Source organism: Rattus norvegicus, chromosome 1, assembly GCF_021556685.1.
Source record: "Rattus norvegicus strain SHRSP/BbbUtx chromosome 1, alternate assembly SHRSP_T2T, whole genome shotgun sequence".
Lineage (NCBI taxonomy): Eukaryota > Metazoa > Chordata > Mammalia > Rodentia > Muridae > Rattus > Rattus norvegicus.
This window is the reverse complement of record NC_141534.1, coordinates 240,271,860-240,290,053: the sequence shown is the minus strand read 5'-3', so window position 1 is coordinate 240,290,053 and position 18,194 is coordinate 240,271,860. Positions and strand designations below refer to the sequence as shown.

At 35.1% G+C, this 18,194-nt stretch overlaps 1 protein-coding gene across 9 annotated transcripts in view; it reads left to right on the top strand.

The window, feature by feature from the left end:
* Brd10 (bromodomain containing 10) overlaps positions 1-18,194 on the top strand; it is a 79,614-nt gene that overhangs the window by 48,309 nt on the left and 13,111 nt on the right. For 5 of the 9 annotated variants that reach the window (XR_015627076.1, NM_001419462.1, XM_087563996.1 and 2 more), the window contains 1 exon segment: positions 7,975-8,064. The exons of 2 other annotated variants lie outside the window; for them this stretch is intronic. Coding sequence is in view for 5 of the 7 variants with exons in the window: in NM_001419462.1 (NP_001406391.1) it covers positions 7,975-8,064 (90 nt within the window). In the remaining 2 variants the exon portion in view is untranslated. 9 annotated transcript variants of the gene reach the window in all.

The following is an 18,194-nucleotide window of genomic DNA, read 5'->3' as shown; positions in this document are numbered from 1 at the left end:
TTAACAGTTCTGCAAAAAAAAAATTTGCTGCCATATGTGAAGTACTGATAACTGAAAATAAGGAATCTCATCATAATTGTGCTTTTATTTTCAATTTATACAATAATTATTTTTTCAACAAATGACTTTGTTTAAAAATGTTTATAGTATTATAGCCAGTCTATTTCTAAAAGTTTTATAAGCTCATAAAATAAAAGTGATATAATTGAATTTGTAGGTCTTAAGTAGTTATAAAATTATAGGGGGCAAGAAAAATACTGTATAGCAGTATTATACCACTATTTTCAGTAAAAGCCTTATTTAGGGGAAATTGAAATTGATAAAAATCAGATACCCTTAAACAGTAAAAAGAAAATACATATTTTATAGTAGAATGCTTTAATGTCATTAGGATAAATACAGGATATCCAGTAAAATACAACATATTGGATTGTATATTAATTTGGCTGGAGGCCATCCTTCCATTCATTTCTTGTAACATGTTAATGATGTACTGTTTTATCTTTATGCTGGTAATCATGCTAGCCTTTGTTGTTTCTCCCACTCATTTTCTCCCCAGTTTTTTAATATAGAACTGTAAAGAGCTTAAGACAGAGTGGTGCACCCATTTTTGGTATTTTTGTAAGTGGACTTTGTATGTAATAGTAACACTTTGCATAAGAAAAGCTTTGTACAGTTATGGGTACTATTAGTGATATATGAAATCAACTCAGTGGGTTACATTTCTTTTTTAAGTTATCAAAATTAAAAAAGAATTTGTTAGCATATCACATATAATCAGTGTGCCACATATAATATCATGAATGTGTATAGTCAGTCATAAGTATTATGAAACTTTAGTTAGAGTTGACTCTGTGTTGACATGCACAGTAAATTGTGTTTTTGACTCTGGCTCATGGAAACTTGATGGAAACATTGTTGTAAGTGATACTTCTAGTCAGTTATTGACCATCTGCTTATTGCTTAGAAATTTAAGGTCAAAAGTACATGTTTTGTTAAATTGAGCTGTGGTTGAAAATAAAGTCATCCCTTTCCTGGTTCTTAAGGTATAAGGGGTAGAGGAGTACTGTGGAGTGTGTGTGCACGCACGCATGTCTCGTTTGTGAGTCTGTAGTGGGCTAAGGTAGCTCTTACTTCTAGTTTACAGTGTGAATACCATGTTATGATTCATGAAGAGAACTTGAAACTGACTTCTAAAACAGAGATAAAGAGGCTGGGGAAATGGCTCAGCTGTACTTGCAGAGGACTTAAGTTTGGTTCCCGGTGTCTATATGGTGGCTCACAACCATCTGTAACTCCAGTGCCTGGGCATCCAGCACCTTCTTCTAGCCTCCAAGGGTGGTAGGCACATGTGTGGCACACACACATGAAGGCAAATACTCGCCTACATAAGATAGATAGCAGTTATTATCTAACAACGGGTGGATTCATTTCTTCCTGAAAGTCCTGGTAAGATAGTTAGCATCTTATGTTAGTAATGAACATAAAATACTTTGTAGACCTAAGGAGCCATTCTAAACTAAAATACTCATTCTTACTACTGAAAATAAAGAAAACTTTGGTGCATAAATATTTGATTGTTTTTATAAAACCTGACCTATTTACCAAAAGGCTGATTTTTTAACTGATAGAAAATATGCTTAGAAAGAAACAGTGTAAAGGATTAAATTTTTTAAGTCTTAATGATCTAAAAAAGTGAAGCCTGTTTTGACTTGACAGTGTTTATGTTGACTTGTTAAAAGCTAGAAATTTGGGGTTGGGGATTTAGCTCAGTGGTAGAGCGCTTGCCTAGGAAGCGCAAGGCCCTGGGTTCAGTCCCCAGCTCCGAAAAAAAGAACCAAAAAAAAAAAAAAAAAAGCTAGAAATTTGCCTCCTTTAGTTGCTTCATAAGAATTCATGTTCTTGTGAACACTATAAAACTTGGAGTTCAAAAAATGTCTTCATATATATTTAGAACATATATGCACCAGGGACATTGAGATAATGGCTTTGGGTTTATTTTGTGTGTATGTATTGCAAAGAAACTAACGGCGTCTGTGTTACTTTTTCCTAAGAGCTATGCCCTTCCCTGTTAATGTTTGTAAATATTAATAATATAAATATAAATGATATAAATAATCTGGTGCCTTTATTAAAAGTAAAGATTTGTAGGTTTTATCCTCCAGAGACCCTACGTGAGTAGTGGGTATTAGTAATGCTCTAGTAGTTAAAGCATGTGGACTCTGGAACTAGGCTATTTGAGTTCGAATGCCAAGCCTACCACCTGACCATTCCATCACTTTAGCTAAGTTATTTAACCCTCTCTAAGTCCAGTTCTTCTTCTGCACAGAGGTATGATAGTAGCCATTACATTGCTAGAGCTTACTGTTCTAGCTGTTCTTGCATTTTATTTTCCAAACAGGCATAGAGACTTCTGTTGAAAAATACTGCATTTTAAGTAGGAAAATTAATTAGGATTTTCCTTAAGAACATCGATTGCTGACTCTAGCACTTTTCCAGCTACTTAGGACATTAAAATAAACCTTGAATCTGGTCTTATTAAAATAGCACATGATGGAAACTGTAAGAATTTTAAAGTAAAAAGACAATATATCTGACCCACAGAGTGAGAACTTAGACTGACTTACTTAGTATACAGTGGCATATATACTTACTTAGTATACAGAACTTAGACTGACTTTTGTTAGTATACAGTGGCATATCAGCAGAATTGTGGGATTTTTTTTTATCATTTTTCCTAATAAAGTTGACTGCCCCTCAAGACCCTTTCTTTTGTTTGGTATTTGAAAAGTGTAGTCGTATATAAAAATCTTTTTGTGCTAAATTTAGGAAGTATTTTTAACTTGATGTATCAAGTCCCAGTAATTCCACATTTTTAAAAATAATTAAAGAGGAGTTGGAAAAAATGGTTCATTAGTTTAGAAGTATGCTCTTTCAGAGGATCTGAGTTCAGATTCTGGCATTTTATAATCAGGCTGCTCACAACTGCCTGCCTGTAGGGTTAGCTCCCGAGGATCTAGTGCCTCTGACCTCTGTAGGCACTTGTACACACACACACGCACGCACACACATGCGCACACACGCGCACACAATGAAAAATAGTCAAAATAATTTCTTAAAATTTTAGTAGGTAGAGACTGGAGAAATGGCTTGGCAGTTAAGAGCACTTGCTGTTCTTCCAGAAGACACAGGTTCTGTCTGCAGTGCCCATGTCATGTGACTCAGTGCTTGTAATGCTAGCTCCACTGGCTCCTGTGCCACCCTCTGACCTCCACAGGCACTCCCATACTTGGTAGTCACTTAAACACACATAAGTAAGAGGCCTTTACTTACCATGTTTTTTCCCCTCTCATTGGTAATTCTACCACATACAAGTATACACAAAATACTTTTTTACTGAGTGTGTACTTAGCATCTGATCTGTATGCGTGACTCATTCTACAGGTTAAGTATTATCTTCATATAACAAATTGAGACTAAAATTCAAATTAGTTTTTAACTTTCCTATGTTATACAGATCTATAGATTAAGTCATATTTTAATTGCGACTTCTTAAATTATGTATTTTCAACTTAGGGTTTTTTTTATTTATACATTGAGATTTTTTTTAACCTCTTTAAAAACCTTTCAATTTTATTTAATATAAGGCATTAGAAAAACATTTTTAATTACATAGTATTGTTAAATATTTCATTAACTTGTTTTTCAGAATTATTTTGTTTTCTCATAAAGTGAATATTTGTTGTTATGTATTGTCCTCGCTGATGTGGCATAGTGATCATAAGAAATATGTAATTTTCCTGTTAGCATTGTCTTAACAACTGTTAATATAATTTTGTTTGACTATTATGTGCATTTCTAACTTGTATTCCAGTTGGTGTTAGAGTTACAGATTTTATAATTGTAGGGCCTTTTATTAGAACAGTATTGAGAATGACCCATTTTGTTTGAACATAATTGTTTTTACTTTTCACCATGATTTCCCCTTTACTTTTAAATATGACCTACTTTTTTTATTTTGTCTTATTCGAAAGTATCTTCAAACCTAGAGTGGGTCTACCAAAATGACATGATTTTAGTGACTGAAGTGATAAGGAAATCTTTATTGTGTAAGTCTCTGAGATACACTCATGAAATTCTTTTATTTAAAAAATACTTTCCCTTTCCTAATACATATATTCATGTATAATTTTTTTTTGGGGGGGGGTCTTTTTTTCGGAGCTGGGGACCGAACCCAGGGCCTTGCGCTTCCTAGGTAAGCGCTCTACTACTGAGCTAAATCCCCAGCCCCATGTATAATTTTTTTAGTTGAAGAGACGGTCTTTCAGTACTGTCAATGAAAGTAATACATTATGAATTTTATCCTAAAACTCTGTGTTCAACTGTTGCTAGTTCTTAAAATTTTTATTTTGTTTAGAAAGAGCCCTCAGCATATGACCTAGTAGAAGGAGTTTAGAATTCTGTAGTCTCCTCTACCAATGCATCACACTCTCAGTCACTTTACATCTGTAGCTTTTAGTTCTTATGTGTCAGTTGATGCTATACCTGTCTAGCTGGCTCTAAGCCTCGAACCAAGTTACCTCATTTCAGTCCCTTTCATACGTAAATTGGTTGATTGAGGCTCAGCCTTGATTCAGTCAGGTAAAGGTTTACTTTAATGGAAGTGTGTTACTCTTAGATTCTCCCTGGGAAAGAAGGCAGCAGTAACCTCTGGAGTGTGAAGGAAAGGCTCCAGGGGTTTGTGTGTCTGGCCAGGTGGGAATCCCAGCTCAGCTTCTTTCTTTTTCACCCAGGAGGCCCTGTGTCTCAGAAACACTTTTCTAAATTAATACTAACAAGAAGAGGATTTAACGAGATGTCTTTCTTTGTCCTTACTAAATGTATTTGTTCTCCCTACTGAAACGAATTTTTACTGTGTTGATTCTAGTTTTAATAGAATTACCACTTGAAATTGAAGATTTTCATTCTTAAAAAAGAAAGCATTGAGTTATATGTGATGTACAATTGGCATGAATCAAATTGTTTCTACTCCAGAATTTTGTACTAGTTTTGCATAATTTTGTGTATTGTATGATAGGCATGCAATAGGTATATAAAATATGAAGAATATGATTGTATATTGAGAGTATAAGCCAGGCCTGGTTGTAATAGCACGTATCTGTAACCCCAGCACTTGGAAGGCTGAGACTAGCCTTGGCTACATAATTTTAAGGGCATCCTGCACTGTGTAGTAAGATCCTATCTCCACAACAATTGAAATTATTATATAGGTATTGAGTTATTTTAATGCAGCCTCAAGATAAATGCCACTAAAAATATTCTGATCCTCAAATTTTTATAAAAAATTACACTTAGGATTTAGATAAGGTGATTTACTTTAAGAACATTATCCTAGGGCTGGAGAAATGGCTCAGTTGTTAAGAGCACTGACTGTTCTTCCAGAGGACCTGGGTTCAAATCCCAGCAACCACATGGTGGCTCACAACCATCTGTAATGAGATCTGATGCCCTCTGCTGGTGTGTCTGAAGACAGCTACAGTGTACTTATATATAGTAAATAAATAAATCTTTTTTTAAAAAGTAACATTATTCTAAAAAGAGTCCAGTCCTTAAATTTGGAAATGGTGAATTTTTATTTTCATTAGCTACATAGCACCTGAATGTTTCAGTGTCTCAGTAGCTGTGCTGTATATAATTCACAGTCATTAAGAACATGCGTGACCCACTGACTCTTAACTATAAACTTGTCAGATGTAAAACATACTAAATCCAAAACTACCAAGGTTCCCCTGCATTGTATACACACTGAAATTTGAGAAGAGTTGATTTAACACAGATTATTAACTACTAGGTAAGCCACTTAGAGGTGTTACTTTATATAGCTTTTAATAATGCTTTGGCCTCAGTTGTTTTACAGTAGATGAAATATAATTAGTAGTTGATGTCATGAGTAACTGATAATTGAAAGATCTTTCAAACTTTTTTAGGATCTGTTTAGTTTGTTGGGTATAAGCCTTCATTGTTCCGTAAAATTCTACAAACTACACATAAAACATGCTCTTAATCATTTTAAGTGCGATACCTAGAATATAAGGAAAATGACTCTGGGCCTTACCATAGGTAAATGAAAAAATATATGCTATGATATTAACCAATACACCAAGTTCAGTGAAAAAGGACAAATATGGCATGGCAATAGTAACAACAGACTGGAGTGCAGAGAAGTTTAAGTCCCTAGTGGGCACTCATTAAACCCACTGGAAAACTGACATTGCTGTGTGGCTTCATAGATACACGACAAGCTGAAAATGTTATCTAATTGTAGATGTTCTTACCTAGATGACCAGTGTACTGTTTGATACCATTTCCTTCATAACCAGATTTAGCAAATTAGAATATGTGATTTCCAATAATTATCAGTTGTACTCTCCTACTTGATACTGTTTTAATATTTTCTACTCTGAAGTTGCTTTTGGTTTTGTGCGTTACAAATACTCCACCACTGAGCACATCCCCAGTCCTAATTGTTTAATTTGGATTGCTTCACTATTTACTTGCCCTGCTTTATCAATGAATTTGAAGTTTTTCAGATATGTCTAATAAGTAATTGTTAATACTAATTATGGTGTAACATGTAATATGTTTTTAATATCTTAGGTTGAACCATTTTGCCATTTTTACAAATAAATGCATTTCAAATTTTCTTAAGGTTTTAGCCTAATTTAAAGCATTTCCAGTGTCCAGTTTTTAATTACCTAATAACAACTAACAGTTAACTTGTTGTGATTCACTTTGCCTGATTTTCTTTTGTCTGATTTTCTTATGAAAGAATGTGTGCTTTTAAGAAAATGGTAACTTTGCATCAGTGAAATGTAATAAGCACACTAATAAAGGTTACTGATAATTTATAAATATATAGCATACTTTAAGTTATACAGTATAAATATCACAAGATTTTCTTGGATCTGAAACTTTTTGTCTGTGTAGATGTAGTTTTGCTTCTGAATTTTCTATTACTTTTTAAAAAAATAGATGATCTTAAATTATTTTAGGAAATGGTTAAATGTATTAAACTCACTGGACAAACACAGTATAATTTTACAGGAACCATATGGAGTAGTTAATATTTTTGTTAGTATTTCTTAATCTTCAGTTTATAAAACTTTAGTTAAGCCAAGCTAGGCCAGTTAATAAATAAGAATTCATCATTTTGTTCATTTGCCAGTGTTGACCAAAGTAAAATAAAATGAACCACACAGTTATAGAAGGAAATAGATACTGTCGTAAAGATGTTTTTATTAAAGCCTGTTAAGCTCAGTTGGGCTGGATGACACATGTCTGAAATCTAGCACTGGGTGGCTGCACAAGAGCATCAAAGTTTGAGACAAGCCAGGGCTACATATAGCACCCTTTCTTTAAAAAATCAACAGTAAAACTTATTAAAGGCTTAAATATACTTAATTGTGTTCCTATCTTTGACTGTATCACACATGGTTTTAGTCCTCCTTCAAGTACAACTGCCAATAACAGTAACTTAGTTAAAGTGTACAGGCAGCAAGCCTGAAGGCAAAGGGATGGTGCCACTTGCAGGCTTGTGTTTCACCTTCTCGGAGACTGCATGGTGGGGTTATTCTTACAGGTGATTCGGTAACTTATAAAATCTAATGAGTTTCCAGATCTTTGTCATTCTGGGCTGAGAGTTAGTAATAACAAGAAAGCAACAGGACCACGACGCAAGTGTGAGGTGAGAGTGCAGGGCGAGACTACCAGTGTGAACTCTAGCCTATTTTATAGGGAGCCTGGAGTTCATACATCACAACAAGTAAATATCTCAAGATATTAACCATAGAGCTGTCCTTTTATTATTGTGGAGGAATAGTTTTAATTTCAGTATACGTTAAGTAATTTCTGTTACCACATTTTGGGTGTTTTATATTATGTGTTATCAAGCTGTGTTTTTGTGTTTTGTTTTAGCTTATTTGCACTAATCTTGATGAACTCAGGGAATTAATCACAAAAATCGAGAATGAACTCAAAGATCTGGAAAACAGTAGAAAAAAATCGGTAGGTGTTTATCCAAAAGTTCTATCTATTATTGTCAGCATTAAAATTTATTCTTGCTTCTTTTTTCCAACTTTTTTAAAAACCTTGTTCTAATTACATGAAAATTTACAATTAAGAATAGAAGCGTTGTTCTTTCATTTCTCCCATGTGGTCTAATTTTCATTTTTAATAGAAAAAGATGGTATCTGGGCAGGAAGATTAATTTTCTTTGTCTGGTCTATAAGAGGTACAGTCTCGGTATGATCCATATGCTGGTGGTTTTTATCTGTAGCTTTTAAGATACTGTGTACTCTGGACTATGAATCTTTAATGGAAGCATATTACTAGCAACAAAATTATGTGTAATATTAAATAGATATAATCAAGCCCCAAATTCTTTTTTTTTTTCTTTTTTCTTTTTTTTTTTTTTGGAGCTGGGGACCAAACCCAGGGCCTTGCGCTTGCTAGGCAAACGCTCTACCGCTGAGCTAAATCCCCAACCCCCCCAAATTCTTTTTATTCCTACCAAGATGACTCCTAAAAGAACCATTACCAGACTGTAGGCTTTTAAGATTAATTTTTTACTGTATGTCTTAACAATAATTGATCAATTAATCTCCTGAATTTTTCATTGTTCTGAAGAGGCTATGCTACATATATGAGCATGTTTTTTATATATATGCTGTCACTTGTAAAGTGCTCTCTCTGCATTGTTCATTATAAATAGATAACATCTACTTAACTAGCATTTATAGTCAGATTATGTCATATCGAAACATAATTTTATACCAATAAGTAAAGGGAGAAGGTATCAAATATTTAAGAAAAATCAATCATTAAAATAAACTGTTTACTCATGAAACCACTTGCTTTCTGCTTAAAACTTATGGATATAGATATTATAAAATATGATGAGTGATTCAGCAGGTTAATAGTAGCCATTTTACATGCTGTTAAGAATGATATATTGGAAGTACTTTGAAGAGATCAGGCTGAAGTATCAGGAGGCTTCAGTCCTGTCTTAATGTATAGAGTGAAAAGTCTACCATATGATACATCTGAGAGAATCACTGTAATCCTTGAGGTGAAGTAATGTTCACACTAGCGCTCAGGGTGAGGGAGGCAGTGCTAAAAGAATGTCTGAGTTCAAAACCAGCCTGGTCTGCAGAGTGAGAACTGGGCCAGTCAGCACTACCTAGTGAGACTAGTTCAAAACAAAAGCAGTCTAAATAGTCACTAGTGGACAAGAAAAACCATCTGGTTAATATACCATCAGAAAGTGGGGGAAACATTTCAGAAATACCTCCATTTAAAAATAGCTGAAACCTTATTTTCATATGTACTTTCTGTATCTGGGAAGTCTTTTGATGTGGAAGACTGTTTTATTAAAATTTACTATATTACTATGTTCTGTTCCCAAAAGAATTGTGTGATAATATTTTCAGCCAAAAAGTTTTTTATCTTAATTAATATTTTATGTTCTTAAAAGGCTAATTTTTTAGTAAGAAAGGATTATCATTTTCTAAAAATCAGCATAATTACAGTTTTTAGTTATTGCCTCAGAAGCTATTGTTTTCATGTTTTATAACTGTTTTAAGTCATGTTTTATGACTTCTGAAAATTGCTCAACCTTTATATACTACAGTTAAACATTATATGATACAAATTTTGTTTCTACTGCACAGTTTTTTTTCTTTTTTTGGTTCTTTTTTTCGGAGCTGGGGACCGAACCCAGGGCCTTGCGCTTCCTAGGTAAGCGCTCTACCACTGAGCTAAATCCCCAACCCCTCTACTGCACAGTTTTAAGCATAGTTGATTTAAGCACATAGAGCACTTATTACAGGAGAAAAGTTTTTTGCAGACCCTCAAGATTTTCTGTGAAACCATATTCCTCACGTCCTTAGTGAGGTGGAACTGCAGTATAAGCAAATCCCCTTCCTTCATAGGATGAAATAGAAAACAAATTAAAGAAGTGAGCTAAAGGTTCATGACACTATAGTCTTTGAGAGTAGGCTTATTAGGGAGTTTGAGGTTATATAGAGAGTTTGATGGATTATACTTTATGTCTCCAAACTTGTCCATGTCCTTTGTTATTTACAAGTTGTTTTTGATGTTTCCATTCTTGAAGAGATTAGGTTCTTGGAACTGTACTTTACCGGGGATAATTTTACTGAAGTACCAATAGAATGTAAACTATTTCCCCTTGGCTGCAACTATCTTAAGGATAGCCTAACATAGACAATCGTCTTAACCAGTGAAAGTGACCGGGTTTGATTTAGAATTATCTCTCCCTACACATACCTTTTTTCTTTACAAAATCTGATGTTGAGAGTGGTCTGTGTAAGTTACAGAAGTTAACTTTGTTTCTGTTTGGTATCACTTAAGAGTAAGATGCTCTGGGGCTGGGGATTTAGCTCAGTGGTAGAGCACTTATCTAGGAAGCGCAAGGCCCTGGGTTCAGTCCCCAGCTCCGAAAAACAGAACCAAAAAAAAAAAAAGAGTAAGATGCTCTACTTAACATTTTTTTTTAGTAAACATAAATGTTATCAAAAATTCTTATTTTGGGGTTGGGGATTTAGCTCAGTGGTAGAGCGCTTGCCTAGGAAGCGCAAGGCCCTGGGTTCGATCCCCAGCTCCGAAAAAAAGAACCAAAAAAAAAAAAAATTCTTATTTTAATCATTTAATGATGCTTTGTGCCTTCTACTATCTGAGCACAATTTAAACCTCTGTGATTGACTCAGGGATCACTGTTATGAATATCAGTTGTTTTAGTATTATAAAAATATGTTGCTATTGCTTGCTCTAATTAATAGTCATCCATATATTTTGAAGGATTATTTTGGTATGTTTGCTTTTGGTCTGTCTTTTTTTTTTTTCCCTCATTGTCAGGCTGTCTGTCACTGATCACTTCTTATTGGTGGTCGTCATATGTTTGCACTTATTGTGGTCATATGTTGACACTAGTTGATTCTTAACTGGAATTGGGGGTCACAGTGAAGACCTGTAGGGAGGCTTTTTTTTTTTTTAAATAAAATGCGTGGACTAGATGATAGAGAGCGCTGCTCTGACATGTCTCTCATCCCTTGGGCTTCCTTTGCTATTGCAAGATGAATGAAGATTAATATTTGTCCCCTAAGAGGATTATTGTCAGGACCAAAATAGTATTTAGAATCAAAACATGTCTTTGATTTAATAATGATTTTTGTTTTTTCATAACAATGAATAACAAAGAAGATGTAAATGTTTAGTTACCCATAGTTTCACTGAAGTTAGAAATTGCACATGGGATATTGATTTAATTCATTAATAAACACCTAGCTATTTCAGAGAGTTTCTTCTCCCTGGGGTCATTCCAAATACTTTTTCCTACAAACAAGAAAAGTCAGGTATGCTGTACATCCCTGTAACCCTGGGAGGGAAGGAGGACCAGAAATTCCAGGTTATCCTTAGCTACATAGTGGGCTTGAAACCAGCCTGAAATACATGTGTCCTTGCCCTGTGGGTAGAAAAAAATTCCATTTTCTTATCCAACCAACATTTCATTTAAAAGGTTATTTTGGTTTTCTAATTAACTGGCTTCATATTATAGAATTCATTATAGTTAAATTTAAAAGACTTTTTAAAATATCTCAGGTTTTGCCACCAAACTATTTATTACAATAGAAGGTGGTAGTCTGTTAAAGACTAGGTTGTCTCCTTCGAATTCTACCACTCTACTTAATCATCTGCCTCGGCTTTGTCTAAAATAAGGCATATCGTTAAGATGGAGAGAAATATAGTCTGATAAGACCGTTTAATTTTTCTCAACCATAATTTAGGCTACAAGAGTTTTTAGTATTCTCACTTTTTTGTTGTTTGGGATTTTAGGGCTTTCATTGAGATAAATTTCCATTTCGCTGAATTATTTGTGAAACATTCTTTCTAGTCTAAGATGTGCTTTACTCTTCCTGGAAGTTAGAGCATGAATGTTTTACTACATTTACTCAGTCTTGATGTGTTTGAAATTTGCTAGACATACTGCCTTCTAGGTAGTAAAAATTGGAAGTTTGTATCATTCTTTTTAAAGAAATTTTATGTGAACCTGTTTTTTCATTATTTGTTCAATTTATGCTTTATCATAGTTTGTTAAAAGAGGCTTCTGCCTTTAAGCAAAATTCGTATATAGGTTGAACATAAACTATTCTTTAAAAGTAGATGATTTTTTTCTCTAGTGAAGAATGAGCTGCTTCACTAGGAAGGTTTTCTCTTTGTACAAAGCAGTGATGTTATCACAGTGGCAGTCGTGTACGTTTGTGAAAACTGGTGAGAGTATAAGAGAATTTTACCTGGCACTGTTAAATACTTAAATCCCATAGTAATGTGCAGTCATTTACTGCATTATCAAAACTAGCATTTTTTTCAAAAGGGACTATATAACAGTGAGATCACAGTGTTATCTCCTAAACTGAATATATGCAGCACTGTGGAAATGTGGAAACCGTTTCTTACTAAATGTATTAATTTTTTATTTGCTATTACTTAGACTCTAGTTTATTAACACAGGTTTTGTTGTGTTTGGTTTGGTTTTTCTTTTTCTTTTTTATTTGATTTTTTTTATTTATTTACATTTCAAATGTTATCCCCTTTCCTGATTTCCTGTCTGTAAACCCCCTATCCCATCCACCCTCGCCCTTCTATGAGGATGTTCTCCCACCCATCCACCCACCCCTTCCTACCCCCCACACTGACTTCCCCTACACAGCCTTGGCAGGACCAAGTGCTTCTCCTCCCATTGGTGCCCAACAAGGCCATTCTCTGCTACATATGCAGCTGGAGCCATGGGTCAGTCCATGCGTACTCTTTGGATAGTGGTTTAGTCCCTGAGAGTTCTTATCGGTTGGTATTGTTCTTATGGGGTTGCAAACCCCTTCATCTCCTTCAATCCTTTCTCTAAGTCCTCCAATGGGGACCCTGTTCTCAGTTCAGTGATTGGCTGCGAGCATCCTCCTCTGTATTTGTCATGCTCTGTCAAAGCATGTCAAGAGACAGCCATATCAGGCTCCTGTCATCATGTACTTCTTGGCATCCCCAATAATGAGTAGGTTTGATGGCTGTACGTTTATGGGCTGGATCCACAGGTGGGGCAGGCTCTGAATAGCCATTCCTTCTGTTTCTGCTCCAAACTTTATCTCCATATCTCCTCCTATGAATATTTTTGTTCCCCCTTCTAAGACGGACTTAAGCCTCCGCACTTGGTCATCCTTCTCCTTGAGCTTCATGTGATCTGTGGATTGTATCTTGAGTAATCCGAGCTTTTGGGCCAATATCCACTTAGTAGTGAGGGTATGCAGTGTGTGCTTTTTGTGATTGGGTTACCTCACATTGGAATATTTTCTAGTTCCTTCCATTTGCCTATGAATTTTATTGTTTTTAATAGCTGAGTAGTACTCTGCTGTGTAGATGTACCATTTTCTGTATCCATTCTTCTGTTGAGGGACATCTGGGCTCTTTCTAGCTTCTGGCTACTATAAATAAGGCTCCTATGAACATAGGGGAGCATGTGTCCTTGTTGTATGTTGGGGCATCTTTCGGGTATATTCCCAGGAGAGGTATAGCTGGATCCTCAGGTAGTGGAATGTCCAATTTTCTGAGGACCAGCCTGAAATCCCATCAACAATAGAGTAGTGTTCCTCTTTCTCCACGTCCTCACCAGCATCTGTTGTTACCTGAGTTTTTGACCTTAACCATTCTGACTGCTATTAGATGGAATCTCAGGGTTGTTTTGATTTGCATTTCCCTGATGACTAAGGATGTTGAACATTTCTTTAGGTGCTTCTCAGCCATTCAATATTCCTCAGTTGAGAATTCTTTGTTTAGCTCTGTATTCCATTTTTTAATAGGGTGATTTGATTTCTCCAGAGGTTAACTTTGTGAGTTCTTTGTATATATTGGATATTAGCCCTTTATCAGATGTAGGATTAGTAAAGATCTTTTCACAATCTGTTGGTTGCCATTTTGTCCTAATGACAGTGTCCTTTGCCTTTTAGAAGCTTTGCAATTTTATGAAGTCCCATTTGTCAATTCTTGCTCTTAGAGCATAAGCCATTGGTGTTTTGTTAAGGAAATTTTCCCTAGTGCCCATGTGTTCAAGGCTCTTCCCCACTTTTTCTACTAATAGTTTGAGTGTATCTGGTTTGATGTGGAGGTCCTTGATCCACTTGGACTTGAGCTTTCTACAGGGCAATAAGAATGGATGGATTTGCATTCTTCTGCATGCTGACCTCCAGTTGAACCAGCACCATTTGTTGAAAATGCTATCTTTTTTTCCACTCCTTTGTCAAAAATCAAGTGACCATAGGTGTATGAGTTCGTTTCTGGATCTTCAGTTCTATTCCATTGATCTTCCTACCTGTCTCTGTACCAATGCCATACAACTTTTTTTTATCACTATTGCTCTGTAATATGGCTTGAGGTGAAGGATGGTGATGCCCCCAGAAGTTCTTTTATTGTTGAGGATAGTTTTGGCTATCCTGGGTTTTTTGTTATTCCAAATGAATTTGCAAATTGCCCTTTCTAACTCTGTGAAGAATTGACTTGGGATTTTGATGGGATTGCATTGGATCTGTAGATCGCTTTTGGCAAGATGGTTATTTTTACTATATTAATCCTGCCAATCCATGACCATGGGAAATCCTTCCGTCTTCTGAGATCTTCTTCAATTTCTTTCTTTAGAGACTTTAAGTTCTCCTCATACAGATCTTTCACTTGCTTGGTTAGAGTCATACGGAGGTATTTTATATTATTTGTGACTATTGTGAAGGGTATCGTTTCCCTAATTTCTTTCTCAGCCTGTTTATCCTCTGAGTAGAGGAAGGCTACTGATTTGTTTCTGTTAATTTTATATCAACCACTTTGCTGAAGTTTTTTATCAGGTTTAAGAGTTCTCTGGTGGAACTTTTGGGGTCACTTAAGTATACTATCATATCATCTGCAAATAGTGATATTTTGACTTCTTCCTTTCCAATCTGTATCCCTTTGATCTCCTTTTGTTGTCTGATTGCTCTGGCTAGGACTTCGAGTATTATATTGAATAAGTAGGGAGAGAGTGGGCAGCCTTGTCTAGTCCCTGATTTTAGTGGGATTGATTCAAGTTTCTCTCCATTTAGTTTGATGCTAACTATTGGTTTGCTGTATATTGCTTTTACTATGTTTAGATATGGGCCTTGAATTCCTGTTCTTTCCAGGACTTCTATCATGAAGGGGTGTTGAATTTTGTCAAATGCTTTCTCAGCATCTAATGAGATGATCACGTGGTTTTGTTCTTTGAGTTTGTTTATATAGTGGATTACATCAGCTCCTACTACAAAAGCCTGTATGCAACAAAACTGGGAAATCTACATGAAATGAACAATTTCCTAGACAGATACCAGGTACCAAAGTTAAATCAGGAACAGATAAACCATTTAAACAACCCTGTAACTCCTAAAGAAATAGGAGCAGTCATTATACATCTCCCAACCAAAAAGAGCCCAGGACCAGGTGGGTTTAATGCAGAATTCTATCAAACCTTCTTAGAAGACCTAATACCAATACTGTCCCAACTATTCCACAAACTAGAAACAGAAAGAATACTACTCATTTCCTTCTGTGAAGCCACAATTACACTTATACCTAAACCACAAAAGACCAAAGAAAGAGAACTTCAGACCAATTTACCTTATGAATATCAATGCAAAAATACTCAATAAAATTCTCACAAACTAAATCCACAAACATATCAAAATGATTATCCATCATGGTCAAGTAGGCTTCATCCCAGAAATGCAGGGATGGTTTGATATACGGAAATCCATCATTGTAATTTACTGGTTTGGTTTTTCAAGTCAAGATGTATAGCTCTGGCTGTCCCTAGAACTCGCTCTTTAGACCAGGTTGGCCTTGAACTCAAAGATCCTCCTTCCACTGCCCCCCAGTGCTGAGATTAAAGGAGTCCACCACCAAACCCAGCTAAAATTTTAAATTTTATTTGTGCTGTTTTCATTCATATGAGTTTACATTCTTTGCAAGCTACTTTTGAATTGCATTTGGTTTTAAATGAGCCATCATTGATCATCGGGGATCTACTGACACTTTGTTAGCTAGTCTCATTTTTCTTGAAATGAGAAATTGACATTTTTCCATCATAGGATTTCTGTCTGTGCTAAGAATTAGGCCTGGGATATAAGTACTTTGTCTTGGGACCCATGTTTCTTTCTATGTACTAATATTTGTAAGCAGAAGCATGTTGGAAAGTAGCATTCATTCTTTGACTAAACTTGTCAATTTTTTTGCTGTGTAATTTTTCAAAGGATAAAATGGTATGTATTTATCATGTACAACATAACACTTATCACCTACAGCATAATAAAATTTTCTTTTTACAATACTTTCTCAATTTAAAAAGAAACTCTTTTGTATTAATACACGATTTAACTTTCTTATTATGATTCCTAATAACCTGTTTTGATTATATACAACAGTACAAGAAAATCTTTATTTTAAAAAAGGTGGCTTGTCTAAGTGTTTTTACTATACAGAGCATCTGAATTTATTAATGCACAGATATATCAATGATGATGAGGTACTTAATAATAAACCTAGAATTTATCTGTTTTCCCCCTTCAGGTTTCCAATGTCCTCAGCATTAGTAGATTGCCAACTCCCTCTTTGCAGCACCCTAGCCAGTGTTAAGCTGGCATTGTCAAACCCATCCCAGATTTCTACAGCAGGATGGAGTTGTTCTTTAGTTATGAGGTAAGTTCCCCATGCTCATTTCACATTCATTAAGATGCAGTTTTTTGTTTTACAGTATTGTGTAGTTTTGTAAGTTTGTTTCTTTCCTCATGATTCCTTAGGTTACTGGTGCATTATACTCTAAAAACTTATAAAACTGCATAATATAATAAAGGACTTACCTTGTGACCATAGATCAGCTTCTTTTAATAATATTCCCCAGAGGGTCATTTTAAAACTCCATGGGTTTTAATCTAGAACAAAGGGAGCTGGCAATCTGCAGATGCTGTGGACATTGGATGAGAAGCAAGGAAAGGTAAGCTGCAAATTTAGACTGTTAGATGTTGTTTTTCTGTTGAAAGCTCGGAATTTATTGTTCATATTAAGTTTTATAATCTATTCATTAAAAAAAAATCTATTCTTGGTCTGGAAAGATGGCTCAGTGGTTAAGAGCAGTTGTTCTTGCAGAGGGACTAGGTTCAAGTCCCAGCATCAACATGGTATTCCATACCACCTTAACTAATTCCAGGAGACACAATGCCATCTTCTGACCTCCTTGAATATGACGTACTCACATAGTGCACAGATATACATGCAGACAAAACACATATAAAATATGATTAATACAACTTTTTTTAAAAATTACTTGGACTGGAGAAATGGCTCAACTGGTAAGAGCACTGGCTGTTCTTCCAGAGGTCCTGAGTTCAATTCGCAGTAACCACATGGTGGCTCACAACCATCTGTGATGTGATCCAATGCCCTCTTCTGGTGTGTCTGAGGACAGCTACAGTGTACTCATATATATATATAAAATAAATAAGTAAACCTTTTAAAAAGTACTATTCTGTTTTTATTAAAGTAACCTTTAATAAATATTAATAGTACTAAATTTATATAATGCATTTGAATATATTGTTAAACTTGTTTAATCCCTGAAAATGGACAGGATTCTGATGGTTAAAAAAAAAAAAAGTGTAGGGCTGGAGAGATGACTCAACGGTTAAGAGCTCTGACTGCTTTTCCAGAGGTCCTGAGTTCAATTCCCCAGCAACCACATGGTGGTTCACAACCATTTGTAAAGGTATCCCATGTACTCTTCTGCTGTGTGTCTGAAGACAGCTGCAGTGTACTCATATAAATAAAAATAAATCTTTTTAAAAATGTTTAAGTTTCCCTTTGTTCACTTGTTTTAAAGTTAGTAATCAGATTGTATACATGGCATATTAAATAGTACACTAAATACATTTTTAGCAATGCTCTAGCACTGTAGCACCTGAGTAGTTCCCCAAATACCAATCCAATCTATTGATCCTTCTGTTTAATAGTTTTACTTTTAGTTCTGTAATCAATACACATGAAAACTTTGTCTTTCTTTAAAACAAAATCCATAAAATTTA